Source organism: Aspergillus luchuensis, chromosome 6 (assembly GCF_016861625.1).
Source record: "Aspergillus luchuensis IFO 4308 DNA, chromosome 6, nearly complete sequence".
NCBI classification, from domain to species: Eukaryota; Fungi; Ascomycota; class Eurotiomycetes; order Eurotiales; family Aspergillaceae; genus Aspergillus; species Aspergillus luchuensis.
Window position 1 is genome coordinate 3,076,388 of NC_054854.1, and position 24,379 is coordinate 3,100,766.

A 24,379-nucleotide genomic window follows, 5' to 3' on the forward strand; every position below is an offset into this window, starting at 1 on the left:
CTCACAAAATGGACCCACTCGGGGGTTCGAAGACGGAAATCCGGATCAATCGAAAGACATCTGACCCCATCTCGGCATGCCGACCGGAATTTGCACAGCATGCACTCGTTCCGGGCCTTGAAATCGGCAAGCAACGATTCTAGAAGCTCATTTGTACATAAGCCCACGGATACCGAACATGTAGCCCATCACAAAAGATTGTTCGTAACACCATGGCAGACACACAGCAAATCACCGGACGCGCCCTAGTCTCTCACGGCCCCTACCAGGCCGGCGGTTGGAAGCTTCAGAACGTCACCCTGCGACCCCTGCGAGAGAACGAACTGCTTGTTGAAGTGGTTGCCTCAGGTGTCTGCCAGACTGATCTGCATTTTGCTGGTCTGGAGAGTGGCCATGGCGTACATTATCCGCGAGTGATGGGTCACGAAGGTAATTACTCACATCCTTTACGCTAATAGATTTGTAAGAGAACATGACGAGCTGATGAAACACCCCTCTATAGGTGCCGGATATGTTCGTCAGGTCGGGCCCAACGTCACCGCAGCCCGAGTCGGCGACCCAGTGCTCTTATCATTCTCCGCATGCCAGACCTGCCAATGCTGTCGTCGAGGTCATCCTGCACACTGTCACAATTTCGATCCTATTAATTTCGAGTCCACTCAAGCAAACCGCGTCTTCTGGGACGCTGATGCGGACTTATCAACAGTCTCTACGGAGCCGAACATTTCTGGACAGTTCTTTGGGCAGTCGAGCTTTGCTAGCTGGACACTAGTGCAGGAGGAATCGGTGGTGAATGTCTCCGGGCTGGTGGAGGGAAGGGAGGACCTTCAGCTGCTGGCGCCATTGGGATGTGGTGTCCAGACAGGTGCAGGTGCTGTTATCAAGGCATCAAACGCACAGCCCGGGGATACTGTAGCTGTTCTCGGATTGGGAGGTGTTGGGTTGAGTGCGGTGATGGGAGCGCGTATCGCTGGTTGCAGGACAATCATCGGTGTGGCGCGAAATCCGGCCCGTCTTGAGTTGGCGCTGGCGCTTGGGGCAACGCATGTTGTTCGAATTGATTCAAATTCTGATGAATATCACGTAACAGAGGCGGTTCGTGCCCTTACTGATGGTCTAGGCGCAGACATGACGTTGGAGACTACAGGGGTGCCGAGTTTGATCGCTGAGGGCATTCGCATGACAGCTAACAAGGGGAGGATTGTTCAGCTTGGAACAGCACCGGAAAATGCACTGCTTAGCATTCCCGTTCATGAGTTTATGGTCGCTGGAAAGCAATACATGGGGGTTGTGGAGGGAGACGTTGTCCCTAGAGAATTCGTGCCTAAGATGATTGAGTGGGTCAAGACGGGACTACTTCCTTTGCATGAAATCGTGGGCTTTTATCAAGCAGACGACTACAGGACAGCGATAAGCGACATGAAGAGTGGGAAGACCATCAAACCGGTTCTTTTATGGTAAACATATTGTTTGGCCTTTCTGTCCACTGTGTGCTTACTGGTTTCTTTAATCCTAATCTAGCTCATGACAGACGAGATATACACCTGATACTTCAGACGTTTCCAGTATCGGCAGCCACCAAATATCGAACTACTATATACTTCACTATTGAAGCACTGGATTCCACATCTTCGTAAAATATAAAAGATATAGCGATTGGACTTCAATAAGTCCTCTTCCTCGCTCTGATACGGAAGATATAAATTCAAATGCCTCCTGGTAATCCCAATCAGTTGTTTTAGAAGACTGTCCACTTTCATGATTAGTTCGGTTGACATATGTTTGATAAAGAGAGAAGAAAGAAATGTTGGTCACTGCCAATCTAAGCAAGGGTGACGTGAAAGCAAGATAGAAGTGGGTCAGAAGTATGTAGTGGTACAGCCCAGCTCGGCGGGTGTCATTTCTTATATGTCATTATGTCGTAATTCAACCGGTGGCATGATCAGGTAGCAAGCTAGCCTAGCTTTAGCTACCAAAGGCTTCCCCCTATTTGTTCTCCACGGAAAGTTACGCCAAACATGTACACGGTGTTGGTATTTCGGCTTGGTTTAGCCCACTGACATGGCCCACCGACCGCGGAGACGAAGCCGCGAGTTTAACATTGATCTAAGCATAGAAACTGGCGTCAATTCAGAAGCCCATTCCTTATCTAGTCAACGGATACAAGAGCCTGGATCAGATAATTGATGTAGCTGGGCTAAATACGGGCTAAAGGGCCGATGATCAATGGTCTCCTATCCTTCCGTGTCCTATCTATCAGTTCACATCTCGGTCATTGACTCGCTCAGACCCTTGAAACACTTCGTCTGTTCGACTCACTCCTAGACGGCTGTACAGCCAGTGTGAGGGCCCATGACACGCGGGAAGTGTGCTTGGATACGTAATCAGGCCGCCGATCCTTCCCCGTACTCCTCAGTCTATCTGCGTGACATATACTCCTTCGCGAGCCGAATCTAAAGCTTAACGGCGAGTGGACCTGAACCAGGAGTGACAACTTTATTTATAATATAACTGGAAGCTCAGTCCTCAACAGAAGAAGTTGAACCAAATACTTCGGGGGTTTCCGACTTGTTTACAAAGTACACCCACGTGCCCCAAGAGCACCTTTCTGAATGCGTCTGCAGTCCGTCCTTCGACCACTGGGTGAGCTAGTCCTTTGGCATCCGCATATGATACAATATCTTTCCCTCTTCTTTCTATGCCTTCATTACTATTAGAACCTCAAGCATGCGTGGACAAAACCACTCGTAGCATACACTACTCTAGTCGATATTATAGTATATTATATTATTCTTCACCCCTCTCCCCCTTAACATCTAATCCCTCTACCACTATACCCATCACCTATATTTCATAAGAAATCCGACATGCTGTTGAATCAAGTCCAGTCCTGCTCGACTAAAACCCCCAAACGCCTCGCTGAAAGGCAGCACAAGTTGTTGAAAACGCTAAAATGATATTATACAAGTTAGTAAAATTAAGCCGTCTGCGGCTCGGCCTCGCCATCATCGACAGTCTTGGCGGTATCCTCCGCGCGAACCTCCACTTCATGGGTATGCTCGAGCTCGGAGATGATGATCCACGTGGGGATCACGCAGAGCAGGGTGATGCCGAAGTTGAGGCCGATGCTCACGAAGTGGTTGGCGTTGCCTTCGGATTGCATACTAGATGAAGTTTGTTAGCTAGCTGGTTATACTTTTCGTAGATACGAAAAAGGTATGGGACTCACGCCCAGGCAACAGTCTGTCCCAGAGCCTCAAATCCACGGAGAATACCGCAGTGGTGAGACAGGGACGAGAGATCGGTGGTGTACTGCCCGACAAGCCAGTAGAGGAACTGTTGGAAAGCCTGTCCACCGAAGGACCAGAAGAAAACAAGAGCGTATGTCTTGCCGAACCCGCCCTTGAACCAGTCAAAGACTGGGTTCGTGTATTCGTAGTAGAACTGGTACTGCAGGATGGTGGCCCAGATCCAGGTGCCTACGAGCACGAAAATGAGCGACGCGAACGCTATGCGGGCCCGCGTCTTGATGTGGATAGACTGCTTATCCAGCAAGGTGGCAATCAGGAAGGAAGACGTGATGCCGGCGAAGTTGGTGAAGAAAGAGGAGAAAGCCCGGGAGCGAACAGTAAAGTAGTCGGTCAGCCAGGTGCTCTGGAAGCCGTTGTAGAAGTAGCTGATGAAGAAGGCCGGCATCAGCATGGCAATACGGCGGGTGAAGAGCAGCGAAATGACGGCTTTGAATTCGGCCATCCACGTGGCTTGCGTGTGAACGACAACCAGCGTCCGGTCTTTACGTTGGACTTTCTCTGCTGGGCTTAGGCACAGACCGATAGGAAGTCCGAGGCACATGAGCACGATGAAGACGATGTACGTGCTTGCACTGACGGTTCCCTTGCCGGAGTTTTGAGCATTGAGGCCTAGTTCGATTGCACCACCGACGATAGGGCCTGCAGCTTTGGCGGTTTGCCAAATCGCTAGAGAAGCTGTTAGATGCCATAACCAGGACCCAATCCAATAATCCAGTTACTCACCTAGGTAGAACGCTCTATCCTTGGGACTAGGGTACCCGATAATGATGGCCGCTTCAGCAGCCCAGAAGAAACCAGCCGAAATACCACACAAAGCACTTCCAAATAGCAGAAACCAGGTCGTCGGCGAGTAGTTGTTCGTATACAGACCGGCACCGTAGATAGGGTAACCGATGGCGCCCAGCGCCAGGCCATAGCGAAGCCCGATACGGTTGTTGATGGCGCCGGCAGCGATACAAACCACAGCGAACAGTCCATACAGCAGGGCATTTGCAGCTGAGACAGCATACGGCTCTGCGGCACCTCCAGCACCCAGGTTGTTCAAGGCATCCCACATGCCCGGAGCAGTGAAGGAAACACCACTGGCGATGGCGATCTGGAAGGGGATCGACCGGACCACCGACAGGAAGCGGTTAGTCGGCTGGGGTGAGGCCATGGTGATGGAACCTTTAGAAGGGCACTCGCCACGTGGTTGATCTGATCTGATAACTGAGAAGAAGGAAGTCTCGATATTTGGGCAAAATTTGGGGTTGGGGATGAACGAGGAGAATTCGTATTGTGGGTGGGGCTGTGGATATTGCGTGATTGGAGTCAATGCCAAGTCATGACAAATGGAAATGGGAATATGGCGACATCGTGTCAGGATTGTCAACCTGTTGCTCGAGAAGTCGAAGTCATGCTTGTCTACGTTGTACGTTGTAGTTGTTCACCATGATATCACACGGCGTGGGATCAGTCGCCGCATCGGTGCCCTTTGGGGGCGATGTTCAGGATTTAACTAAGGATTTCTAGCTTTGGGGGCTCCACAATGGCCTGTCACCCACTCTTCACCACCTAAAAAAAAAAAAAATTGGCGCACGCCAAAGGATTTAAGACATTATTATCGTTGGAGCCCATTGTCATATACTTGCTCAGCCTGGGCAAGAAAAGTTTTGAGTCATAAATATTGGCGGTAACAAATGAGGCAGAGATTTCAAATGGACGGGCGGAAGTTCTTGGCAAGTAGTCGGCATTTGGACGGTTCCTGAGACTAGGCCATCGGGATCCCGGTCATAAGCGAGGCCACGCCCTTCGGACCCAAAACATCCTCAAGATGCAGCCAAGACGTCACCAGCCCGTCCGATTCGCCCGCATCATCAGCAACCTCATCTTGAATCGGCTTTTTGTTCTTACAAAATACCCTCAGCTCTTTGCATGCCACATCACCATTTTTCTTCAGGTATTCACGCATGACGTCGCCAGAGCTCATAACAATACGACTCACTAACTCCACGTCCCCTGATCCGAGCCCCATTGAACGTGCGTTTTGTGCCGAGCCTCGCGCGACATGGTGGATGAGAAGGACAATGTTGGAGATGAAGGACTCATCAGGCATGTACCCAGCTGTAAAATATTGAACAAATTTGTGATGCTCTTTCTCTCGGATCAATCGCAGTAGCTCGATGGAACGTTTGTGCATGCCGAAGTAGTTGTACAAGATGACAGGCTCCTCTTCGTAAAGCTTGGTCTTCAGGAAGGCCAAAAGGTGGAGTGTGTCAATGTTGCGGTTATTCGACCACTTTTGGGTAATCGAGAGCTCCGCATTAGCTCTGATGGGCTCCTTGCAGGACGAGGATTCAAGCTTGGATTTTTGTGAGAGCTCGTCCAGGATCCGGTCAATGTTGGCGATCCCGGCATCTTCCGCGAGACCCTCGACATACTTTGGGGAGAACAAGTTCGCAACTGCAGTGGTAGGCTTGAGCAAGCGTGGATTCTTGCCATCCGGTTTATGAAAGGGTTTACTCCGGGAATCGCGCGCAAAATTGGCAGCAGATGAGATGCCTGTGGCCAGTTCAAGCCTGTTTAGCGATTCACCGGCGTTCTGGGGCCGTGAACCAATGAAGATATGAGACTCGCCATGAATCTTGATGAAAGCATCCATATCGGGCCATCTCACATCCTTGTGCGTAGCATAATTGATAACGAGATTGTGCAAGAAAGCCAGCTGTTGGACGTCATACCATTGGGTGACAAGCTGCTGGCCCACACGCTGCATTCTAATATTGAGGTGGAATAATATCAGTCCGCAGAGGATAGAGTGCTGCGATAAAAGCGCATGCTTCTCAGGCGGTGATCCGGTTTTGTCGAGTCCAGACAGGACCCGAAGATTGAGGAACGCGTCTTGTATAATCCAGGAGTCTACGGTAGAACTAATACCTTGAATCTCCTCGTCGCCCTCCTTTGCCCAAAACTTGGGCTGGGGGTGTGTTTTGGACAGCTTCAGGTAGTCATCAATGACCTTCTGGATGCGCAGTCCCGACATCCGAAGGTCTCCAAATGCACCCAGGGTACTGTGTCGCATGATGTGATGGATGTCGAGGAAAATCTGGGAGGCAAAGCATAGCCATAGAGTAACTTTTCTGTTCTTGGAAAATTCAACAAGACCTTGCGTGATAGCGTCCAAGGTAGGCGTCCTGAATTTGAAAGTGTCAAACATGCAGAACTCGGGCAAAATCGAAAGAAGGATTATCTTATCTTCGTTGAACTTTTGGCCCACGGACATGCGCTCCCTGTTCGCCTTTGGGTTATAGGTACCGAAATAGCCCTTTTTGAAGACTGGTTGATGATTGTCGTGGAGGACATTGGCAAAGGCGTCAAGCAGAACCTTGGTAGGCACATAGCACCAATCGGCTACATCAGCCATGTTCTTGTTGTATGGCAGGCCAACCTCCGTGGATGGAGCTGCGGAGGTGCCCCGGCTCATGACGGCGAGATTGTAAACAAGTGTCTGAACATCATTTCTTGCCGGTGTGCGAGTAGAGAGCCAGTCAGCCTCTACCTCCTTCACCATATCTCGGGCAAGTTGCAAGGCACTGTCCGTCACGACAGCGGCGTTCATAAGGTCGATTTTCTTATCCCGGTACTCCAACCAAGTGATGGAAATAAATTTCCGTATGTTGTCCAAGTCTTGCAGTAGACACAAGGTCTTGAAGAACAAGTGACCAAGGTAGGAGTCGGCTGCCTCATTTTCCTCCTCCACAACCGTGACCTTGACAACCTTCTTCGATGCTGCGGGCGCCGATTGAGTCTCTGGGATATCCTCAGGTTCCTCCACCGTGAGAACAGCAAACTTGTTCAAGAACTTGTCAGCATCGGCGTTGTCATCTTGGACCTCAGGCATTGAATGTGGCTGCTTAGCATCTGTCTTGGAGGGTTGGGCGGTCTTCCATTCAAGGGTGTCGCAAATTTGCTCCAGCGCAGTGATAAAGTGAGCATGGCGCTTATTGTTCGCGATGTTACCACGACCCAAGAACCATGAAGTGACCGTTTTCCTCAATTTGATGGCGCGTTTGGCGATGGTGATGACTGATTTCGGCACGATCAGAGAGGAACCGGCAATCACCTCGGCGAACTTTTGTAGGTCTTTCGTAGTAGCAGTGTATTAAATTGGATGTTCGTTTGAGCCATCCGTTTTACCTTCACGCTTACTCTTGTTCGTCGTAGGAATGGTAGCAGAAAGGGTAGGCCGATAGCCACATTTGTTAGCAGTCTCTAGTAGCCATGTTGCGAAGGTATTGGTATCTGCTTTGTAGCGAGCGTAGCTACTCTGCAGGAATCCAGGTAGCATAATGGCGATTGTTGATGGGCCGAGACTAGAATAGTAGCGGATATCTGGTCGAGGAGACTAGTCTAGCTCTAGACCCAATGACAAGAAAAGAATGGAGACGAAGAATGCTTCAGAACCCTGGATTGGGAAGTTTGTGTGGATCTTTGTTTGCTTATGTCATTGCTGCGGCCCACCAAAAGATCACATGATTGGAGCTATCCCTGGCCTAAGCGAAAATGGCAAGGCATCCCTTGCGCCTGAATCAAACTTTCGCAAGCTTGACTTCTCCAAGGCTTTATTCAATGTCGATATGGACGTTGACTAACGATTGAGCAGCAGTTCGGCTCAGTCTTTTTGCCAGGATGTATCAGCTAAGTCGTCCAAGCGCCACCCGGTTTCAGCTGGATCGCGCTAACGCGAGAGCACTAACCTTAGCCTCTAGTCTACTCCGTACTAGTTATCTAACACTTTGTAAATTGTCGGATGGCGCCCAACATAACCTTCGGCGGCGTTGGATTGGGATGCACGCACATCTGGCTCTTCGAAACAACGGGTAAATGATTGGGATGACACTGGAAACGATCCTACTAGTGGTCATGCACTTCAGGGTCACGTACTCACATGAAAACACAATGAGAGCAAAATGCATAAACCCTCCAAAATGGACATATGCATAGAAAACTGATCATCAACCAAACCACAACATTTCGTAGCATTTTAATGCCGGTGACACGCCGATTGACTACCAAGAAAAACTTGGCGCCAGGATGCGAGCCGCTCCCTACATTGACCATAACGTGGGGCGTATATCTGGGGCCGGTTTGCTGGAAGTGAAATCCAACTCTAAGTGGTGCCCTGGTTGTTACACCGCGACGTTCCACCAAAAGTACATATCGTTTCAATTGCTTGCTATATCGGTGACCTTACTTGTTGGATCTGCCTAATAAAGGGAGGAGTCCCCAAAAAATATAAAAATAAAAACATACAACAGAAGGGATTCGCTGGTGGTCACCCACCCAACTACTAACCTCCCGGCGTGTGGCTTAAGTACGGCTGAGCGGACGGGAAGCCCTGTTTTCCACACCCTGTGGTCGTATGTACTTGCTTCTGTTCGGGCTCGGGTAATATAGTGTCCTGCAGAGTTTACTGCTTGGAAGCGTTGCTAATGATCGCGGAGCCCGTGAAGTAAGTAGGTGGGTACGGGAAGCCGAGATTAAGTCACTCTGATAAACCTTGAATATCAACAATTCCAAGCGCTTATACGAGCATTCTCCAATGATGGCCAAGAGCATCGTACTACTAGTCATTGACACAGAAATCTAAATTTTGTATTTCCACAAATGGTGGTGGTGAACAAAGCAAAACTACTACTGTTCGTAGTTATATATAGTATCATCCGGGGCCAAGGCCGGGAATGTAAATCTTGGATTTAGTTCTATCCCGAGGCCACCAAACCATCATCAACGAACAGGCAATTTGTTTTCATTGCCGAGTCAGATTAGGAACAGACAAACAGAGCAGAATGAGTCGTCAAGAGATGAAAATGGGTTAGAAGTATGCAACTGTACAAAAAGCTGAAACGCGAACCAACGCCAATCCCGGAAATTAGCTACTAATAATCCAATGCTCATGAAATTCTATACGCCTTCATCTCTCCCATTTTGTTTCTGCTTCTTCTTCTCCTTAGCCTCAGCATCAGCTTGTTTCCACGAGCCCGCGTAGTGATGCGTAACCAGCGCATCTCCTTGATCCTGGGGGTATCCGTTCTGGGACGCCGCAAAGGACACACCAGGCATGACTAGGACATCTCCAATGAGCTTGGGTTTCTTGATCCCATGGAAGTCGCGATCATCAACCGTCCGACCCAGCAGCTTCTTCAGACTGTCAAGGATTGCGATTGTCATGATCTTGGGCCCCGTCACATTAACAACATCGATGGGCAGCATTTCTAACGTCAGGTCTTTCACCTGCACCTTATTCATTAGAGCGATCTCATTGATCTGGGCTACAACAGAGTCCACCACCACCTGGAGGACGCGTGATGAGCGGGGTGCCGCGAAGACCCAGTTGCAGAACTGCGATGCGACTTCCGTTCCTTCCCCGCGCCATTCAAAATCGAACTCCAAGCCCACGATCATCTCGATCTTTGCATTCTTGTATTCAGTTGGAACCCAATCAGCCACGGGCTTATCGCAGGTAACGTCCAGATCACTCCAGACACCTCCCTCCGCGAGCACGAGCAGGTATCGCAGGAGATCCGCTTTCAGGATCGGGATCGGGAGGGTCTCGAAGACCTCGATAATATCTGGTCGCGAGGCATAATGAGTACGAACGAAGGTGGCAGCGGAGGCATCAGTCAAGAGCTCATATCGGAAGGATGGGTTCTTTTCGAGCCAACTGCTGATCCATTCGTCTTGGTCGTCGCTCAGGTGGGGATTCTTGGCGGATTGCCAAAGCTTGTCGGTTATACCGAAGATAGCATCACCACCAGCAATGTCAGCAATCGGGTTCGAGGTGGATGGATTACTGGTAGATACTGGTGACTTAGGGCGCGATGCTTCTTCCTTTGGAGGCTCGACTGGTTGTGGTACCTGAGATACCGGATCGGACTGTGACGTTGTCGGGGCTTGGGATTGCTGACGGAGTCGGCCCGGCAGTGGGTCCCACGTCAAAAAGAGCAGGCAGCTGAACACGAGCAGCGGGATCGTCAAGATAACAAAGCGCCCATAGCGCGAAGATTTTAGGGTGGAAGGGAGCATCGATGTTGGGCGAGATGAGGTGCTTTCATGGGGATGGGTGTTTAGGTGAGGAGAGATGAGAAATAATCTCGGCGCTCCAGGCCCCAGCGGAGAGCCGTCCATCTGTTTAAAAACAAGGTGGGATTACTACCATTGCCACGGTTCGAGGATCGCTCCATGATGGCTTAGCGCGGGCGCTAACAGCCAGGGAAATTGAGTTTGTGCTCCCACCAGGGTCATCAACGGTTTGTCTTGATTGGAGGGCAAAAAGATCCTTAGTCTTACTAGTGCCGGGTGTCACCGGAGAGGTGTCGCGAGGCTTTTAATTAACTTGAGAGGCACCGGCCCACCGCTAGTTGAATTGGTCAGAATCCTGGGAGGCCTGTGGCCTCGCTAGATAGTTATAATGCCATACCCTTGGGTTGCTCGAGCATCAAAGTGTGGCTGTATCACGGCCACGCGAGGTTTCGCTGCGCCAAGGCTCTGTTAGCCGGCATTAAGATACTAGTGGTGCCTCTTAGTGATGTTGGACAAGGAACGAATACATAAGCGCAATCTCCGCACAGGAAAATGAATAACCCGTTATATCTGGTAGTCTTTGTTTGGGCCCATGCACATCCTCCATATGTGAGGTGAGAGTATCCAAGGATCCAGTTGAATCGTCGGGTCTGTGAAATGATGGTGCGGCTTTTGATACCTGAAGTCCCTGCGGCATGGCAGGTACTCTCCTGGGTGATGCTGCTCTCCCTCCCGGGAAGCCTTGGTCAGACAACCACATTGAATACTTCTATTCAGGACAGTCCCCATTTTATGGGATGGTATCTGGGAACGACCAGTCAGTACTTGTTCACCACCTCGGTGCTATTCTGTTTGAGCTGAACATCATCGCTTACCCTGACCGTCAATTGCAGCCCAAGCCCTAACTGATGCGGGCACTTGGTCGACCTCCGGACAATATGCAGCCGGCTGCACCGCTTCTGTCACCTGTTCCTGGGCCACCGCATGTAGTGGGAACATACTTTACTACGATGTCGACAATAAAACCCTGGACTGGTATGTCTGAAATCATCAAATTTAGACGTTGAGACACGCTGTCGCTAATACACAACTCGACCTTATGTCTGACTAGTGGTTCCGAGTCCATGTCATGCCAAACCATGACCATCTATCAATCCGAACCCTACGCTACACCATCCGCATACAACCTCTTCTGTGCTGACTTTTGGTCTGCGTACACAATCTATCGAGAGCTGCCCGCAACGACGACCTCAGCCACATCAGCTACCTCAGGTATATCCCATCCCATTCCATTGCCTCTTAGACACAATGAGACTCACCAGAACTTTGCCACGTAGAATCCACAGCCAGTGCAACCACCGCACCGATCACCTCCATGGCCACACAAACCAGTTCCGCGACCCAAACCTCGACCGCTTCACCGTCTTCAACATCCACATCTTCTTCCGGAAAGAGCCAAGCGTGGATTGCGGGCCCTGTAGTCGGCGCTGTGGTAGGCGTTGGTGCTATTGCAGCTGCAGTGATCTTCTTCCTACGCCGCCGGATAACCCGAAGCCCTCAGGCCATGGAGTACCAAAGTGTCTCTCCGGGAGCGCGGACGGTTTCCGAGCTGCCGACAGAAAGCCTCACGGGGATGGTGCACGAAATGCCCTCTACCTCCACAAGCCGGGTGGGGCCATACGAGCTGAGTTGAAACCGGAATAATATTAACGATAATTATAATAGTATCAAGCACTATAGTGGTAATTATGAGACTCTGTGCATGGCCTCAATGGCTTTTTCGTGTGATCCTTTTCTCGGATCCTGGTCGACGCCACCTAACAAACCTGAGACCTGCTACACCCCCTTACCATGGATAAGTAAATATTCAGCCCCAAACTGCACAATGTCCAATTTTATTCCTGGCAGTATATTAGCCGTGATATGCTGCTTCTCATATTGTAGGTTTGGCATGTACAGAGGTCCGATCGCCACTTGGCCAAATTCTACCCTATCGGTGCAGGTACAAGATATTGAGAGGTAGCAAGATGCCTATGCTCGTATATCAAACTCAATGATAATCTTAGCACTCGTATGCCCAGGTTCTTGAGATCTTTATTTACTTCGGATAGATCATTTCGTCTTAGTCATGCAGGTACTTGAAGGCCGCATAAGAATGGTTAATCAAGCTAGATAATTATTAGGTCACATGTGTGATTGGACGGCTACGAGATATTCCCAGCAATTCATTAGTTAAACTGCTTCCGCGCACAAAAAGGCGAGCGAACAACCATCGCTATCCGAACAGACAGGGGTGGAGGTACAAGTTTTGGCCAGGGGGTGTTCATTTTAGCCAATAGACACTAGACACTTACAACGGACAATATAATAAGCGGCTAACAATATAATTTAGGGGTCACGATAGGGAGCGTAAAATTAACACGAGGCCCACGTTACACGCTAAATGTTGTGTTGCCCAAGCCTAACTTTGGGCGAGTCATGATTTGCTCGCGCTAGTGCTTACGCCTCCAATCCCTCCGAGCATCAGCCCTGGCTGCTGATAACATCGATGGAACGTCCGATTTTAGGTTTTAAGCAGGCTGAGCCATGATCTCTAACGTCTATTAGCTGTACATGCAAAATATAGATTATATATATGAATCTTAGGCGGCTATACGTGAGTGTTCGATCAGTCGCTCATTGGTTGTGGGATCAACGCCCTGTCTGACAAGCTGTACTGTAAACGGAATGGTTCATTCATGGGGGTCATTATGGCGCTTGCGCTAGATTTATAATGAACAGCGATCGACATTGTAGCAACCATTATTCGTACGCTAAGTCAATTGGCTAGATTAGAGGAGATAAGTCATTTTTGCTCTATAATTTTCGCCCCACTCAAACATGGCAGTCGGCTCCCAAATAAATTTTCCATGCTCATATACATGTCACTCTGAATTATCCGTATGATCATAGAATTTCCAAAGACCAAAGTGTCAATGTTTTCCTCGCACATGGCAACAATCTCCACCTATAAATTTGAGCCGCCTCTTTGATAGGTCATATCCCCTGAAACGTGCAAAAATTTCCGAGATTTTAAAAAAACCCCCTCATGTCTAGGAAACATCGTATCGTCCAGAAAGGAAAAGATGTTGAATATATTGCCTTGTTATAAGCACCCCCCCCTCAATCGTTGTTTTTATCTCCATTTGAAGCGCCATATAGACAAGTCTAGGAGAGAACCCTACAAATACTACTATGCTAGAGTAGGAGATCAAGTTTTGCTAAGGGTCTTTGGCTATCATAACTAAAGGGTTAGGACTAATGTAGAATGGCCTTATATATTTTCAGTTCTGTTCAAGGACATCCTGTGATTGGCGTCACTGATCATCATCGCTTAATTTGTCATAGATCCTCAATCGTATGAATATGTTCCAAACAGAAATTGTATATCTACCTAACACCCTTCCTTTGTCCTCTGAACCAATTCTCGAATTGTGTCTCCCAACTCATCGATCACTGGCCCTCCACGTGGAATGGTATGTCCCTTGCCAGTATCAAAGAAGTAAGCGCTATCAGGATCACAGATGTTGTATAGACAGTCCGCGGCTATCCTAAAAGGGTCTATTCGTGTAAAAGCGAGCCATTAGCCAACGGTCAAACATGCCCATATATCACAAGGGAAACACACCATTTGCGCCAACGATATGGACAGTGGGGAGGTCGATCATCTCCTCTTGTTCATCGGCAAATATAAATCCATTCTCCGCTTTGACTGGGGGGATCCCGGCGAGAAAGATCGCGCACTTAATCTGCCGCGTGCGGCCGGTCTCCCGCTCCCTCCTCTGTTCGCGCAAGATATATGCCGCCCCAACAGTCGCCCCTTCACTGTATCCCAGGAGACCCTCGATATCGGGATTTTTCTCCAGTATCTCTTCAATGTAACTCAGAACATCTTCATAGTTGACCCAGGAAAGCTCAGGAGGTATAAGCGATCGAAAGGTATCCTCTGGAGTACCAAGTTGTTTGTTTCGCGCCCCGCGGACAGTGTCGTAGATGGCATCAATACCAACGCCAACGTAATTCAGCCAGCGGTAGTGGGGTGGGTGACCAAAATATTCTATGTAGCCTGGGCTCTGTCAGCCATACCTCAGTTTATTCATAGATTGGTGTGGCGAACTCATGTCGCACCTCCAGGGGCAGTTGTGGCATGTGGCGCATTCACGCAATAAAATGAAGCGGTATTATCGTCCGCCAGGTTTTTCTGCAAAGGCCCTAGTCACACATGAGTTAGCGGCTGAGAGCCTCCCTGGTAGCAATCGTTCTCATACCTAACTGAGCACTGAGTGTCTGCGACTTGATATCAGTACAGTGGCGTACAGTATTCTTCGCAGAGAAAATTACGACTTACATCAGCACTGGTTATGGAGCCGTGGAGGCATAGAAATCGCATTGTTCTATAGATGGAGAAGAAAGTTCGTGGGTGAGGGTGTCTGCCACTAAAAGCGCAGTCGGTGCAAATACGATTCTACAGCCTTCATCATACGCGTGTACCCCTTCCTCGGGCTGCACGTCTCGAAGTCAATTATATACGAGCTAGATCACGTTTCTCACCAGCAGATCGGGCCCATCAAAGTGGTCATATACACGCAAGGGGTAGAAACTTAGATAGAAATACAAATTCCCAACCCCTTACTTATCTTATCCCTTCGACTACTCCGTCCTTCTGAACAAGTCCCGCACTGACTGCGCTAATTCACTGATCACCAGCCCCGACCGTGGAAGAGTATGGCCTTTGCCCATATCAAAGAACTCAGCTGCATCAGGATCGCAGGTTTCAAAGAGTGCTTCCGAGCCATATCGGTAAGGGTCTGAATGATAAATAAAGTTAGCTGAATCCTGAAATGGAAAAATCAAAGTAAATAAGAGAAAGGATTGTCGCTACCGTTCGCCCCTAGGACATGAAGCGTGGGAATGTCGATCATTTCATCCCCGCCGTCATCTGCAAGGATGAACCCCTTCGTGTCTCGCCTCATGGCCGGCCAGCCTCCAACGAACATGGCACACTTGATTTGGCGCTCGCGGCCGTCTTCGCGATGTCGACGTTGTTCATCGAGAATATACGTCGCAGCTGCCGCAGCTCCTTCGCTGTAGGCGATCATCCCGCCGATTTCTGGGTTCTTCTCCAAGACACCCTCAATGTAATCCATGAGATCTGTATAGTTTCGACAGTGTACATCCCCTAAGACCTCCCTCATGGCATCATCATTGCTCTCGCTAGTTGGAAGGTCCCGGACGCGCCGAATCGTGGACTTTCCGGGCTTTTGGCCGTCATCAATCCACCGGTAATGCGGTCCCACACCGAAATACGCCTCGAATCCTGGGGGAGGAGAAACCAGGAGAGGACCATTGAGATAGTGAAAGGTTGTTGTTGAATTGTCGGTGTTTAACTCCTTCAATAGTGGTGCTGTAAGATGCTTGTCGTTAATAACATAACAAGTCGCAAGGACAAGGTGTAGATGAAGGACTGCAAGTACCCAACTGAATGGTGATAGTCTGTGCCTATTAGCATTATAATCCATTTGCTTAGTATGATATTGACAGATAATGAACACTCACCTCGGTGTTGCCGATGGCGCCGTGAAGGCAGAGGAAATGCATGTCAGGAGTGCTTGGAATAATTGGTTATACTATTCATAGATGGGATGTAAGAAGACAAGCCAAAAGAAAAGGATCAATTGTTGAGAGCTGGCATACTTATCTGCTCGCCAGAGAATGTGGGGAAGGTGTGCTGACTCCTAAACTGGGGAGCCTTTAGGGTAGTGTCTCCGAGTTACTCGACATGATGCATTAGGCCCATGCATCATATCGTGACAGAGTCGGTTGATGTATCCCAATAAGCATACATTGCATACACAAGCATGAAACAGGGTATCTAGCCAATTGGATTCATTAGTTGACCAAATAACAAAGAAGAATGCTGAAAGAAAGGCTACACAGAAGACATTCGCTGCATGCCGTCGGTTTTCTTCCACGTTCCGATGCCTCAGTGGCGTCACACTACTACCACTGTCTCCCACACCATCGTCGATGGCTCTTGAGTAGGTTTACGGGCCTACGTATTTCTCTCAGCCCCTAGACATCCCATGCAGTGCGCTGGGTGATCTACTCTGATTAATGAGCCTGTCGCCAGGTGTTTGCCGTCAGCCAGGCACCGCGTCCATCTATTCACTATTACTACATCCCTTGCATATTTGCTTGTTTTTGCACCCCCCTCTCTGCCTCTTGCATCCCCCCTCCTTAGTAGATTCTTACCGGCCCAATCTCTCTGTCACAACTGACTTGTTACAAACATCATGTCTCCAGCTTGTGACACGGCAGTAGACATGGATGGGTCACCATCTCCGACGGATTCGCCGGCGTTGGAGCCAATCGCAATCATTGGGTATTCCTGCCGACTTCCCGGTCAAGTCTCGTCACCTAGTGATCTATGGGAGCTTTGCACAAGAGGGCGCAGCGGCTGGACGCCCATCCCCAAGGACCGCTGGTCTGTCGAGGCCTTTCACCACCCGAATGCTTCGAAACCGGGCACCAGCAACCAGGCTGGTGGCTACTTTCTGGGTGATATTTCCCGGTTCGACGCACCTTTCTTCAATGTCAGTGCCCAGGAGGCTATATCCATGGACCCACAGCAGCGCTTCCTGCTAGAATGTACATACGAAGCCATGGAAAGCGCCGGAATTTCGCGAGAATACATGGCCGGACGTAGTATCGGGGTCTTTATTGGAGCAAATTGGCCCGACTACGAGACGAACAATATCCGCGATACGGAGACGACCCCAATGTTTCAGGCCACTGGAGGATACCCTGCCCTCCAGTCGAACCGAATCTCCTACATGTTTGACCTGAAGGGTCCTAGTTTGACGGTCGACACCGCTTGCTCCTCTTCCCTCGTGGCCTTGCACTCCGCTGTACAAAGTTTGCGGAGCGGGGAGTGCACCGAGGCGCTTGTCGGTGGTTGCCATCTGCTTTTGACCCCCGAGAACTCCATTACGATGTCGATGCAGCAGTGAGTCACCATCTTTTCAAATTCCGATGATCTCTAGTGCTGGTTCGCATGATTTTGACCTCCGGATTGCGACAGGTTGCTAAACGACGAAGGAAAATCATTCGCATTTGAGGAGAGAGGAAACTCGGGCTTTGCGCGGGGTGAAGGCGCAGGTATAATCATGCTGAAGAGCCTCTCTGCAGCTTTGCGGGATCGCGACCCCATCCGGGCTTTGATTGCCCACTCAGGAGTTAACCAGGACGGCAAGACAAGGGGAATCACATGTCCCAATGGCGCGGCACAAGAAGAATTGATTCGGCGGGTATACAAGGAAGCAAACTTGAACCCGGCTGACTGTGGCTTTGTTGAAGCCCACGGCACAGGTTGTAGATGCACGAGACCGTCGTTCACTGGGTTCATAGCTAACAGCAGTATTGTCTAGGAACCGCTGTCGGTGATCCAATTGAAGCAACCGCGATCCAGGCAGTGTTTGGAAAAGGGCGCAACGCGAGAAACCCGCTCTACATCGGATCAGTCAAGACGAACGTCGGCCATCTAGAAGGTGCCAGTGGTATCATATCAGTTATCAAGTCTGCTATGATGCTCGAGAGAGAACTTATCCTCCCCAACGCCGGATACAAAAATCCCAATCCCAAGATTCCATTTGCAGAGTGGCATATGAAGGTCGTCAACAGGACGCGTCCTTGGCCCCGTGGCAAACGGTACATCAGTGTTTCCAACTACGGTTTCGGTGGTACAAACGCACACGTCGTCTTACAAAAAGCACCATCGCAGTTGCCGCAGGAAGAAGGGACTAGCACTAAGGACAAGGAGGGCAAACGCCGGTTGCTCTTGATCTCCGCACACGACCGAGAGGCCCTCCGCACTAGATGCAAGGAATATTGCATTTACTTCGAGCAACGCCCCGAAGTCTTCGAGAATACCTTGTTTGGCAACTTCGCTTACACAGTTGGGAGCAAACGGTCTCACCTGCCATACCGAATTGCCCTGTCCGCTACATCACTCGATGATGCCGGTGTACAACTGGCGCAAATGAAGATCAACCCTGTTCGCGCTATTGGCGGTGACGGACCTTCTGTTTCATTTGTCTTCACAGGCCAGGGAGCCCAGTGGGCTCAGATGGGTATGCCACTCATGGATGAATTCCCTGTTTTTGCAGCGGCGATCCACCGCGCCGACAAACACCTGTCTGAAGGATTGAGTGCAGAATTCTCTCTCCGCGAGGAGTTGCTGCAAACTGATACAAAGTCAAGGATTAATATGCCCTACATCAGTCAACCGGCCTGCACTGCGCTGCAGATTGCCCTTGTGGACTTGCTTCGCTCCTGGGGAATTCAACCGGTCTCGGTAGTTGGCCATAGTTCCGGTGAAATTGCTGCGGCGTATGCGGCCGGAATCTTTGACCTAGAGGATGCACTGACACTTGCGTACCGCCGTGGCCAAGTGACAGAGTTGTTGAGAAGCAAATATCCAGACCTGAAGGGTACCATGATGGCCGTTGGGACCAGCGTGGAAGCCATCCAGCCAATGCTGAAGACCCTCTACTCTGGTTATGCTACTGTGGCATGCGTCAACAGTCCATCTAGTGTCACCATATCTGGCGATGTCCCGGCTATTGAGGAGCTGCAGCGCATCCTCGAAGAGAAGAAGATTTTCAACCGTCGCCTCATCATTGATGTGGCTTACCACTCTGATCACATGAAAAGGGTCAGTGAGGCCTACTTGTCCGCCATCGCATCAGTGCAGCCCTCGGGCGCCGCCACTGCCACCTTCTTTTCGTCCGTATTTGGTGATGTAAGCGATCCTACGGACCTTAGCCCAAGCTATTGGGTCCAAAACTTGACGTCTCCGGTGCTCTTTGCCAATGCTCTTGGCAAAATGTGCGCAGTCGGGAGCAGACCCAACCTTATGGTAGAGGTTGGGCCCCATTCCGCTCTCAAGGGACCAATTCTTGATACATTGAAGGCCCTGGGGTCATCAGTTGCTTCTGAAGTTGGGTATGTGCCGACGGTGGTTCGCAAGGTTGAACCTTCTCAATCTCTCCTCAACGCTGCGGGTGCCATTTATGTACGCGGCGGAACTCTTAACATCAACGAAATCAACTTTCCCTTCAGTGGCACTGGAACGTGCAATGTCCTCGATGATTTACCTCGGTACCCGTGGCAACATGACACAGTCTTCTGGCACCATAGCCGTATCAGCGAGAAACATCGATTCCGTGATGGACAGAGAAACGACATACTGGGCTCCGAAGCATTCTACTCCAATGACCTGGAGCCAACATGGAGGAATATTGTCCGCCTCGACGACATACCATGGCTCCGCGATCATAAAATGCAGGGCATGATTGTGTATCCTATTGCTGGTTACATCAGTATGGCAATCGAGGCCGCCCGGACGCGTGCACAGAAATACAGTATGGTGGCCGCCGAGTCGCAGTTCGAACTGCGCGAAGTGAGCGTGGGTGCTGCCCTCGTCTTGACTGACGACCTCGATACCGAGATCACCATTACCCTCCGGCCTTACGCTGAAGGCACGCGAGGCGCTTCAAATGCGTGGGACGAATTCCGCATTTGCTCTTGGAACTCCAAGCGATACTGGATTGACCACTGTACGGGTCTTGTCAGAGTTAGCCCCAACAAGGCGAACCGAAAGCATAACCCGGTCGTTGACTTTGTCGAGTTGGAAGAGAGCGCTTTTGCGAAGAAGAGTAGTGAGGTGTTGGAGGCGGCGACATATGAAATTGATACCGAGAACATGTACAAAGTTCTAAGCGACGTGGGCGCCGGCTATGGGATGGCGTTTCAAGGATTTGGAAACTGCTTCTCCGGGCCTTATCACTCGCGTGCGGACCTGTATGTTTGCGATACCAAGTCGCTCATGCCGAAACACTACGAAGCTCCGGTTGTCATCCACCCCACTCTTTTGGACACTCTTTTGCACCTGACCTGGCCCATTCTCGGTAAGGGTCGGATGGACCTGGAGACTCTTTACGTGCCAACCGTCATAAAGTCTCTTGTCATTGATGGAAACATCCCTTCTACTGGTCACCACTTTCCGGCCAGGTGTATAGGGGGTTCCGGTCGGGGCAGACCTGAGCCTACTAAGTTCGACTTATGGATGACTCCTGCAGACTCTAGTGAGGTTTTGATCAATATGGAGGGATTGGTAATGACCCCAATCAACGATACTGGATGCGATAACAAGGTGGCCCGGTACCTATGCTATCAGCTGCAGTGGAAGCCCTTGATTAAAGTCGAACAAGCGGCTACTGGAGAAGCGATTCAGACAAAGCAATCCAATGGCCATAGCAAGCCACACGTCATTGAACACGGTAATGGACACGGACATGGAAATTACTGCCTGGACAACAAGTCTGAAGACGAAATCCTTATTGTCACTTTTGGCGACTGTGCACGTGCAGCCGAGCAAGTGCAAGAGGTCATCTCCACCAAAGCCATTCGCTGGTCAACGTCCATCTCGTCACTGACTGACTGTGACGCGAAGCAGAAACGGCAGCATGTTATCATCCTGCAGACTGCTGTCAAAACCCTGCGTGACCTTACTGTGGCAGACTTTGCCAACGTCCAGCAAATTCTTCTCAGCTCAACGAACCTTATTTGGGTCTACCGCAACGACACTCCTGACTCTCAGATGATCGTTGGCCTTATGCGTAGCTTGCGTTCCGAAACTGATGCCAAGGCTGCCACCCTTGGACTGAGCGCTGAGGATCTGGAGAGGCCAGCTGGCCCTATCTTGGCTGCTATGAATGCCCTGTGGCCGACCGGGAATTCTTTCAGTTCCTGTACTGACTTCGAGTCTATCACCAAGAATGGCGAGCTTATGGTCCCTCGTATCGTTAGCGATAACGCTCTTGATGCCTTCGTGAGGAAGGAGACCAGTGACGATCTCACTCTTGAAACACAACCATTCGTTCAACCCGGCCGCCGCTTCAAGCTCGAAATAGGAAGTCACAGCGCTCTTGATACCCTTTATTTTACAGACGATGATGTCGAAGCCCTGGGTGACGATGAAATCGAAATCGAGGTCCATGCAACCGGTCTCAACTTCAAGGATGTTGCCGTCACCATGGGACAACTCACCCAACCTTACATTGGTATTGAGTGCAGTGGCGTCGTCACATCTGTTGGCAGGAAGGTTACCAATTTGATGATTGGCGAGCGAGTTATGGCTCTACCTCTTGGCGCATACTCTACCTTCGCCCGCTGCAAGGCAACCAGCGCGACTGCCATCCCCGAAAACCTTTCATTCGAGGTTGCCGCCAGCGTACCCGTCGTCTTCTGCACTGCTTACTATGCCCTTTATGAGCTTGCTCGCCTCCAACACGGAGTCGGCGAGAAGGTACTTATTCACGCCGCCGCCGGTGGTGTCGGGCAGGCGGCCATTATGCTGGCCCAAATCGCCTCAGCTGAGATCTACGCAACCGTTGGAAGCGCCGAGAAAAAGGACCTCCTTATCTCAAAGTACGGTCTCCGTGCAGACCACATCTTCTACAGTCGTGATGCGTCCTTTGGCCGCAGCATTCGCGAGCTCACATGCGGCGGGGTCGATATAGTAGTCAACTCCCTCGCTGGGGATCTTCTCCGCGAAAGCTGGGAGTGTCTCGCACCGTTTGGCAGATTCATTGAGATTGGCAAGGCGGACATCACGAAGAACACGCGCCTGGACATGCTACCTTTCGAGAACAACCTCTCGTTCCACTCAGTCGATCTTACTAAGGTCGCTTCTTACAAGCCTCGGTTGATGCATCAATTGCTGGATAAGATTTCTTGGCTCCTGGCCAAGGGCTTCATCCACCCCGTCTTTCCTCTGTCCGTCTGCCCTATCGCTGCGATTGAAAGCGCGTTCCGGGCTTTGCAGACTGGAAAGTCGATGGGTAAAACTGTGGTAGTCCCGAGAGAAGGCGATCAGGTCAGAGCTGTGGTCGCTAAGACGCGCGATGATATCCTCAGAACAGATGCCACGTACGTTGTTATTGGGGGTACTGGTGGTCTCGGCCGAAGCATAGCGAGGTGGTTGTCACAAAAGGGAGCTCGCAATATCGTGCTTGCGTCCCGACGCGGCATTGTCGACATCCCTGTACAGACATTAATAAATGCCCTGCGTCCCAGCGGCACAAATATTGTGGTGAAGGCTTGCGACGTGAGCGATCGCACGTCCCTTGACGCCATGCTAAAGGACCTGGAAGACCTTCCGCCAATTCGCGGCGTTATTCACGGTGCAATGGTTCTACGGGTAAGGCTCCTCCGACCAGAAATTCTCAAATCCAATTGACATTGTCTAGGATATGCTCTTCGAGAACATGCACTTCGCGGATTTCCAGGCTGTGACGGACAGCAAGGTCTCGGGAGCCTGGAATCTCCACCACGCCCTCGCCCCCCACCCCCTTGACTTCTTCGTTGCCCTCTCATCTGTCTCCGGTGTAGTCGGTAACAAAGGACAAGCAGCCTACGCCGCCGCCAACGTATTCCTAGACGGCTTCATGGAGTGGCGCCGCAGCCAAGGTCTCCCCGGCACAAGCCTTGCCCTCACGGCGGTAAGGGACGCGGGTTACCTCGCCACAGTAGACGCCGCGCGCCGAGCAGAGGTCTTGCGCACCATCGGTACGGAGGGCATGACCGAGGCGGAAGTGTTGGCCCTGCTCGCTGCGGCTTTGACCGGAGACCTTTCCCATCAGGCAATTACTGGGTTAGCGTCTTCGACACGACAACCCCTCTGGCCGCAAGACGCCAAGTTTGAGCTCCTAGCCCCCAAGGCCCACGGAGGTGAGGAAGATGTAGCCGACGAGGGAATTTCTCAACCACTCCACGTGCAACTCACCAATGCAACCTCCAAGGAAGAGAAAGTGCAAGTCTGCTACGAAGCTTTGGCGGCAAAGCTGGCACAGGTACTGGTCTTGAACCTAGAGGACATCGAGCCATCGCTTTCTGTGTCTGCACTGGGTCTTGACTCACTGGTTGCTATTGAGCTTCGGAGTTGGATTGCACGTGAGGCGAGGGCTAATGTGCAGGTTCTGGAGCTTTTGTCTACGGGTACATTGGGGGCGGTGGCCGAGCTTATTGTGAGTAAGTCGGGGATATAATCACTTTCTGTACGATATGAAACTTAGTTCTTGTGTTGTATAATATGAAATTTTTGGATATTGTGAGAATCATCCGTTGTGAAAGCGTAATATTGTGTGATCTGTGCTGATGTTGATGACTTAACCGCGACTGGGAAGATTACAAGACAGGAATTATTTACTATGTTGTGCCGTTGATCGCACTCTTGCATATTTTCCGGTAAGACAAGACAATAGAGAAGCTAATAAACAAGTTTATAACAGAGGTTCAAAGACTGATACTAGAAATTCATTGATACGGAATACTTGGTTGGCGTAATTACATTCATGTGTGGCTATAACTTGGCATTCGAAGCTCCGAAATATATAAGTTATCTCCCAACTTAGACAGTAAGTACTATGCCTACAGCGCCAACATTACCGGAGTATTATAATATGGATCAACCAGGAGGATCAGGTTTGATATAAATCAGAGAAGATGTTGTAAGAATAGCCATTTAAGATGTATATGAAGAATTAGTTGAAGGTAAGTGCTAGACCACCCATATACTGGGGAGGTTGTGGCCGATGCGGGAATCCTACCCATGTGCCCGCCTGTGGAGATGAACCCTCAAGAGGCAAGATACAGCAACGAGCAAAAACAACTTTGAAACATCATTATACAAACCATTTCATTAACTCATCCAGTACATACGACCACAGGGTGTGGAAAACAGGGCTTCCCGTCCGCTCAGCCGTACTTAAGCCACACGCCGGGAGGTTAGTAGTTGGGTGGGTGACCACCAGCGAATCCCTTCTGTTGTATGTTTTTATGCCTCTTTTTTCATCATGTTTCATCATGTTCTGAAATCAAATGTTGCCTTTCTGTATACTCCAAGC

The 24,379-nt window shown here is 50.2% G+C and overlaps 8 protein-coding genes across 8 annotated transcripts; 3 read left to right on the forward strand and 5 right to left on the reverse strand.

The window, feature by feature from the left end:
* Window positions 1-212: 212 nt before the first annotated feature.
* Window positions 213-1,461, forward strand: AKAW2_61062S (NAD(P)-dependent alcohol dehydrogenase; the record flags this gene model as incomplete). The annotated part of the gene is made up of 2 exons (XM_041693257.1): window positions 213-429; window positions 503-1,461. The coding sequence occupies 2 exons, from the start codon at window positions 213-215 to the stop codon at window positions 1,459-1,461; spliced, it is 1,176 nt and encodes a 391-aa protein (XP_041546560.1).
* A 1,516-nt stretch (window positions 1,462-2,977) lies between these two features.
* On the reverse strand, window positions 2,978-4,467 carry AKAW2_61063A (uncharacterized protein; the record flags this gene model as incomplete). The annotated part of the gene is made up of 3 exons (XM_041693258.1): window positions 2,978-3,164; window positions 3,230-3,977; window positions 4,035-4,467. 3 exons carry the CDS (start codon window positions 4,465-4,467, stop codon window positions 2,978-2,980), a joined length of 1,368 nt encoding a protein of 455 aa, XP_041546561.1.
* Window positions 4,468-5,061: 594 nt separating this feature from the next.
* Window positions 5,062-7,191, reverse strand: AKAW2_61064A (uncharacterized protein; the record flags this gene model as incomplete). Its single annotated transcript, XM_041693259.1, has 1 exon — window positions 5,062-7,191. One exon carries the CDS (start codon window positions 7,189-7,191, stop codon window positions 5,062-5,064), a length of 2,130 nt encoding a protein of 709 aa, XP_041546562.1.
* Window positions 7,192-9,254: 2,063 nt separating this feature from the next.
* On the reverse strand, window positions 9,255-10,478 carry AKAW2_61065A (glycosyltransferase family 32 protein; the record flags this gene model as incomplete). The annotated part of the gene is made up of 1 exon (XM_041693260.1): window positions 9,255-10,478. One exon carries the CDS (start codon window positions 10,476-10,478, stop codon window positions 9,255-9,257), a length of 1,224 nt encoding a protein of 407 aa, XP_041546563.1.
* A 552-nt stretch (window positions 10,479-11,030) lies between these two features.
* On the forward strand, window positions 11,031-12,066 carry AKAW2_61066S (uncharacterized protein; the record flags this gene model as incomplete). Its single annotated transcript, XM_041693261.1, has 4 exons — window positions 11,031-11,190; window positions 11,267-11,408; window positions 11,485-11,645; window positions 11,711-12,066. The coding sequence occupies 4 exons, from the start codon at window positions 11,031-11,033 to the stop codon at window positions 12,064-12,066; spliced, it is 819 nt and encodes a 272-aa protein (XP_041546564.1).
* Window positions 12,067-13,806: 1,740 nt separating this feature from the next.
* On the reverse strand, window positions 13,807-14,802 carry AKAW2_61067A (uncharacterized protein; the record flags this gene model as incomplete). Its single annotated transcript, XM_041693262.1, has 5 exons — window positions 13,807-13,973; window positions 14,041-14,478; window positions 14,541-14,624; window positions 14,681-14,699; window positions 14,761-14,802. The coding sequence occupies 5 exons, from the start codon at window positions 14,800-14,802 to the stop codon at window positions 13,807-13,809; spliced, it is 750 nt and encodes a 249-aa protein (XP_041546565.1).
* Window positions 14,803-15,062: 260 nt separating this feature from the next.
* AKAW2_61068A (uncharacterized protein) lies at window positions 15,063-16,010 on the reverse strand (the record flags this gene model as incomplete). Its single annotated transcript, XM_041693263.1, has 4 exons — window positions 15,063-15,220; window positions 15,295-15,816; window positions 15,887-15,905; window positions 15,969-16,010. The coding sequence occupies 4 exons, from the start codon at window positions 16,008-16,010 to the stop codon at window positions 15,063-15,065; spliced, it is 741 nt and encodes a 246-aa protein (XP_041546566.1).
* A 695-nt stretch (window positions 16,011-16,705) lies between these two features.
* On the forward strand, window positions 16,706-23,521 carry AKAW2_61069S (putative polyketide synthase; the record flags this gene model as incomplete). Its single annotated transcript, XM_041693264.1, has 4 exons — window positions 16,706-17,418; window positions 17,494-17,780; window positions 17,840-22,674; window positions 22,724-23,521. 4 exons carry the CDS (start codon window positions 16,706-16,708, stop codon window positions 23,519-23,521), a joined length of 6,633 nt encoding a protein of 2,210 aa, XP_041546567.1.
* Between the last annotated feature and the right edge of the window lie 858 nt (window positions 23,522-24,379).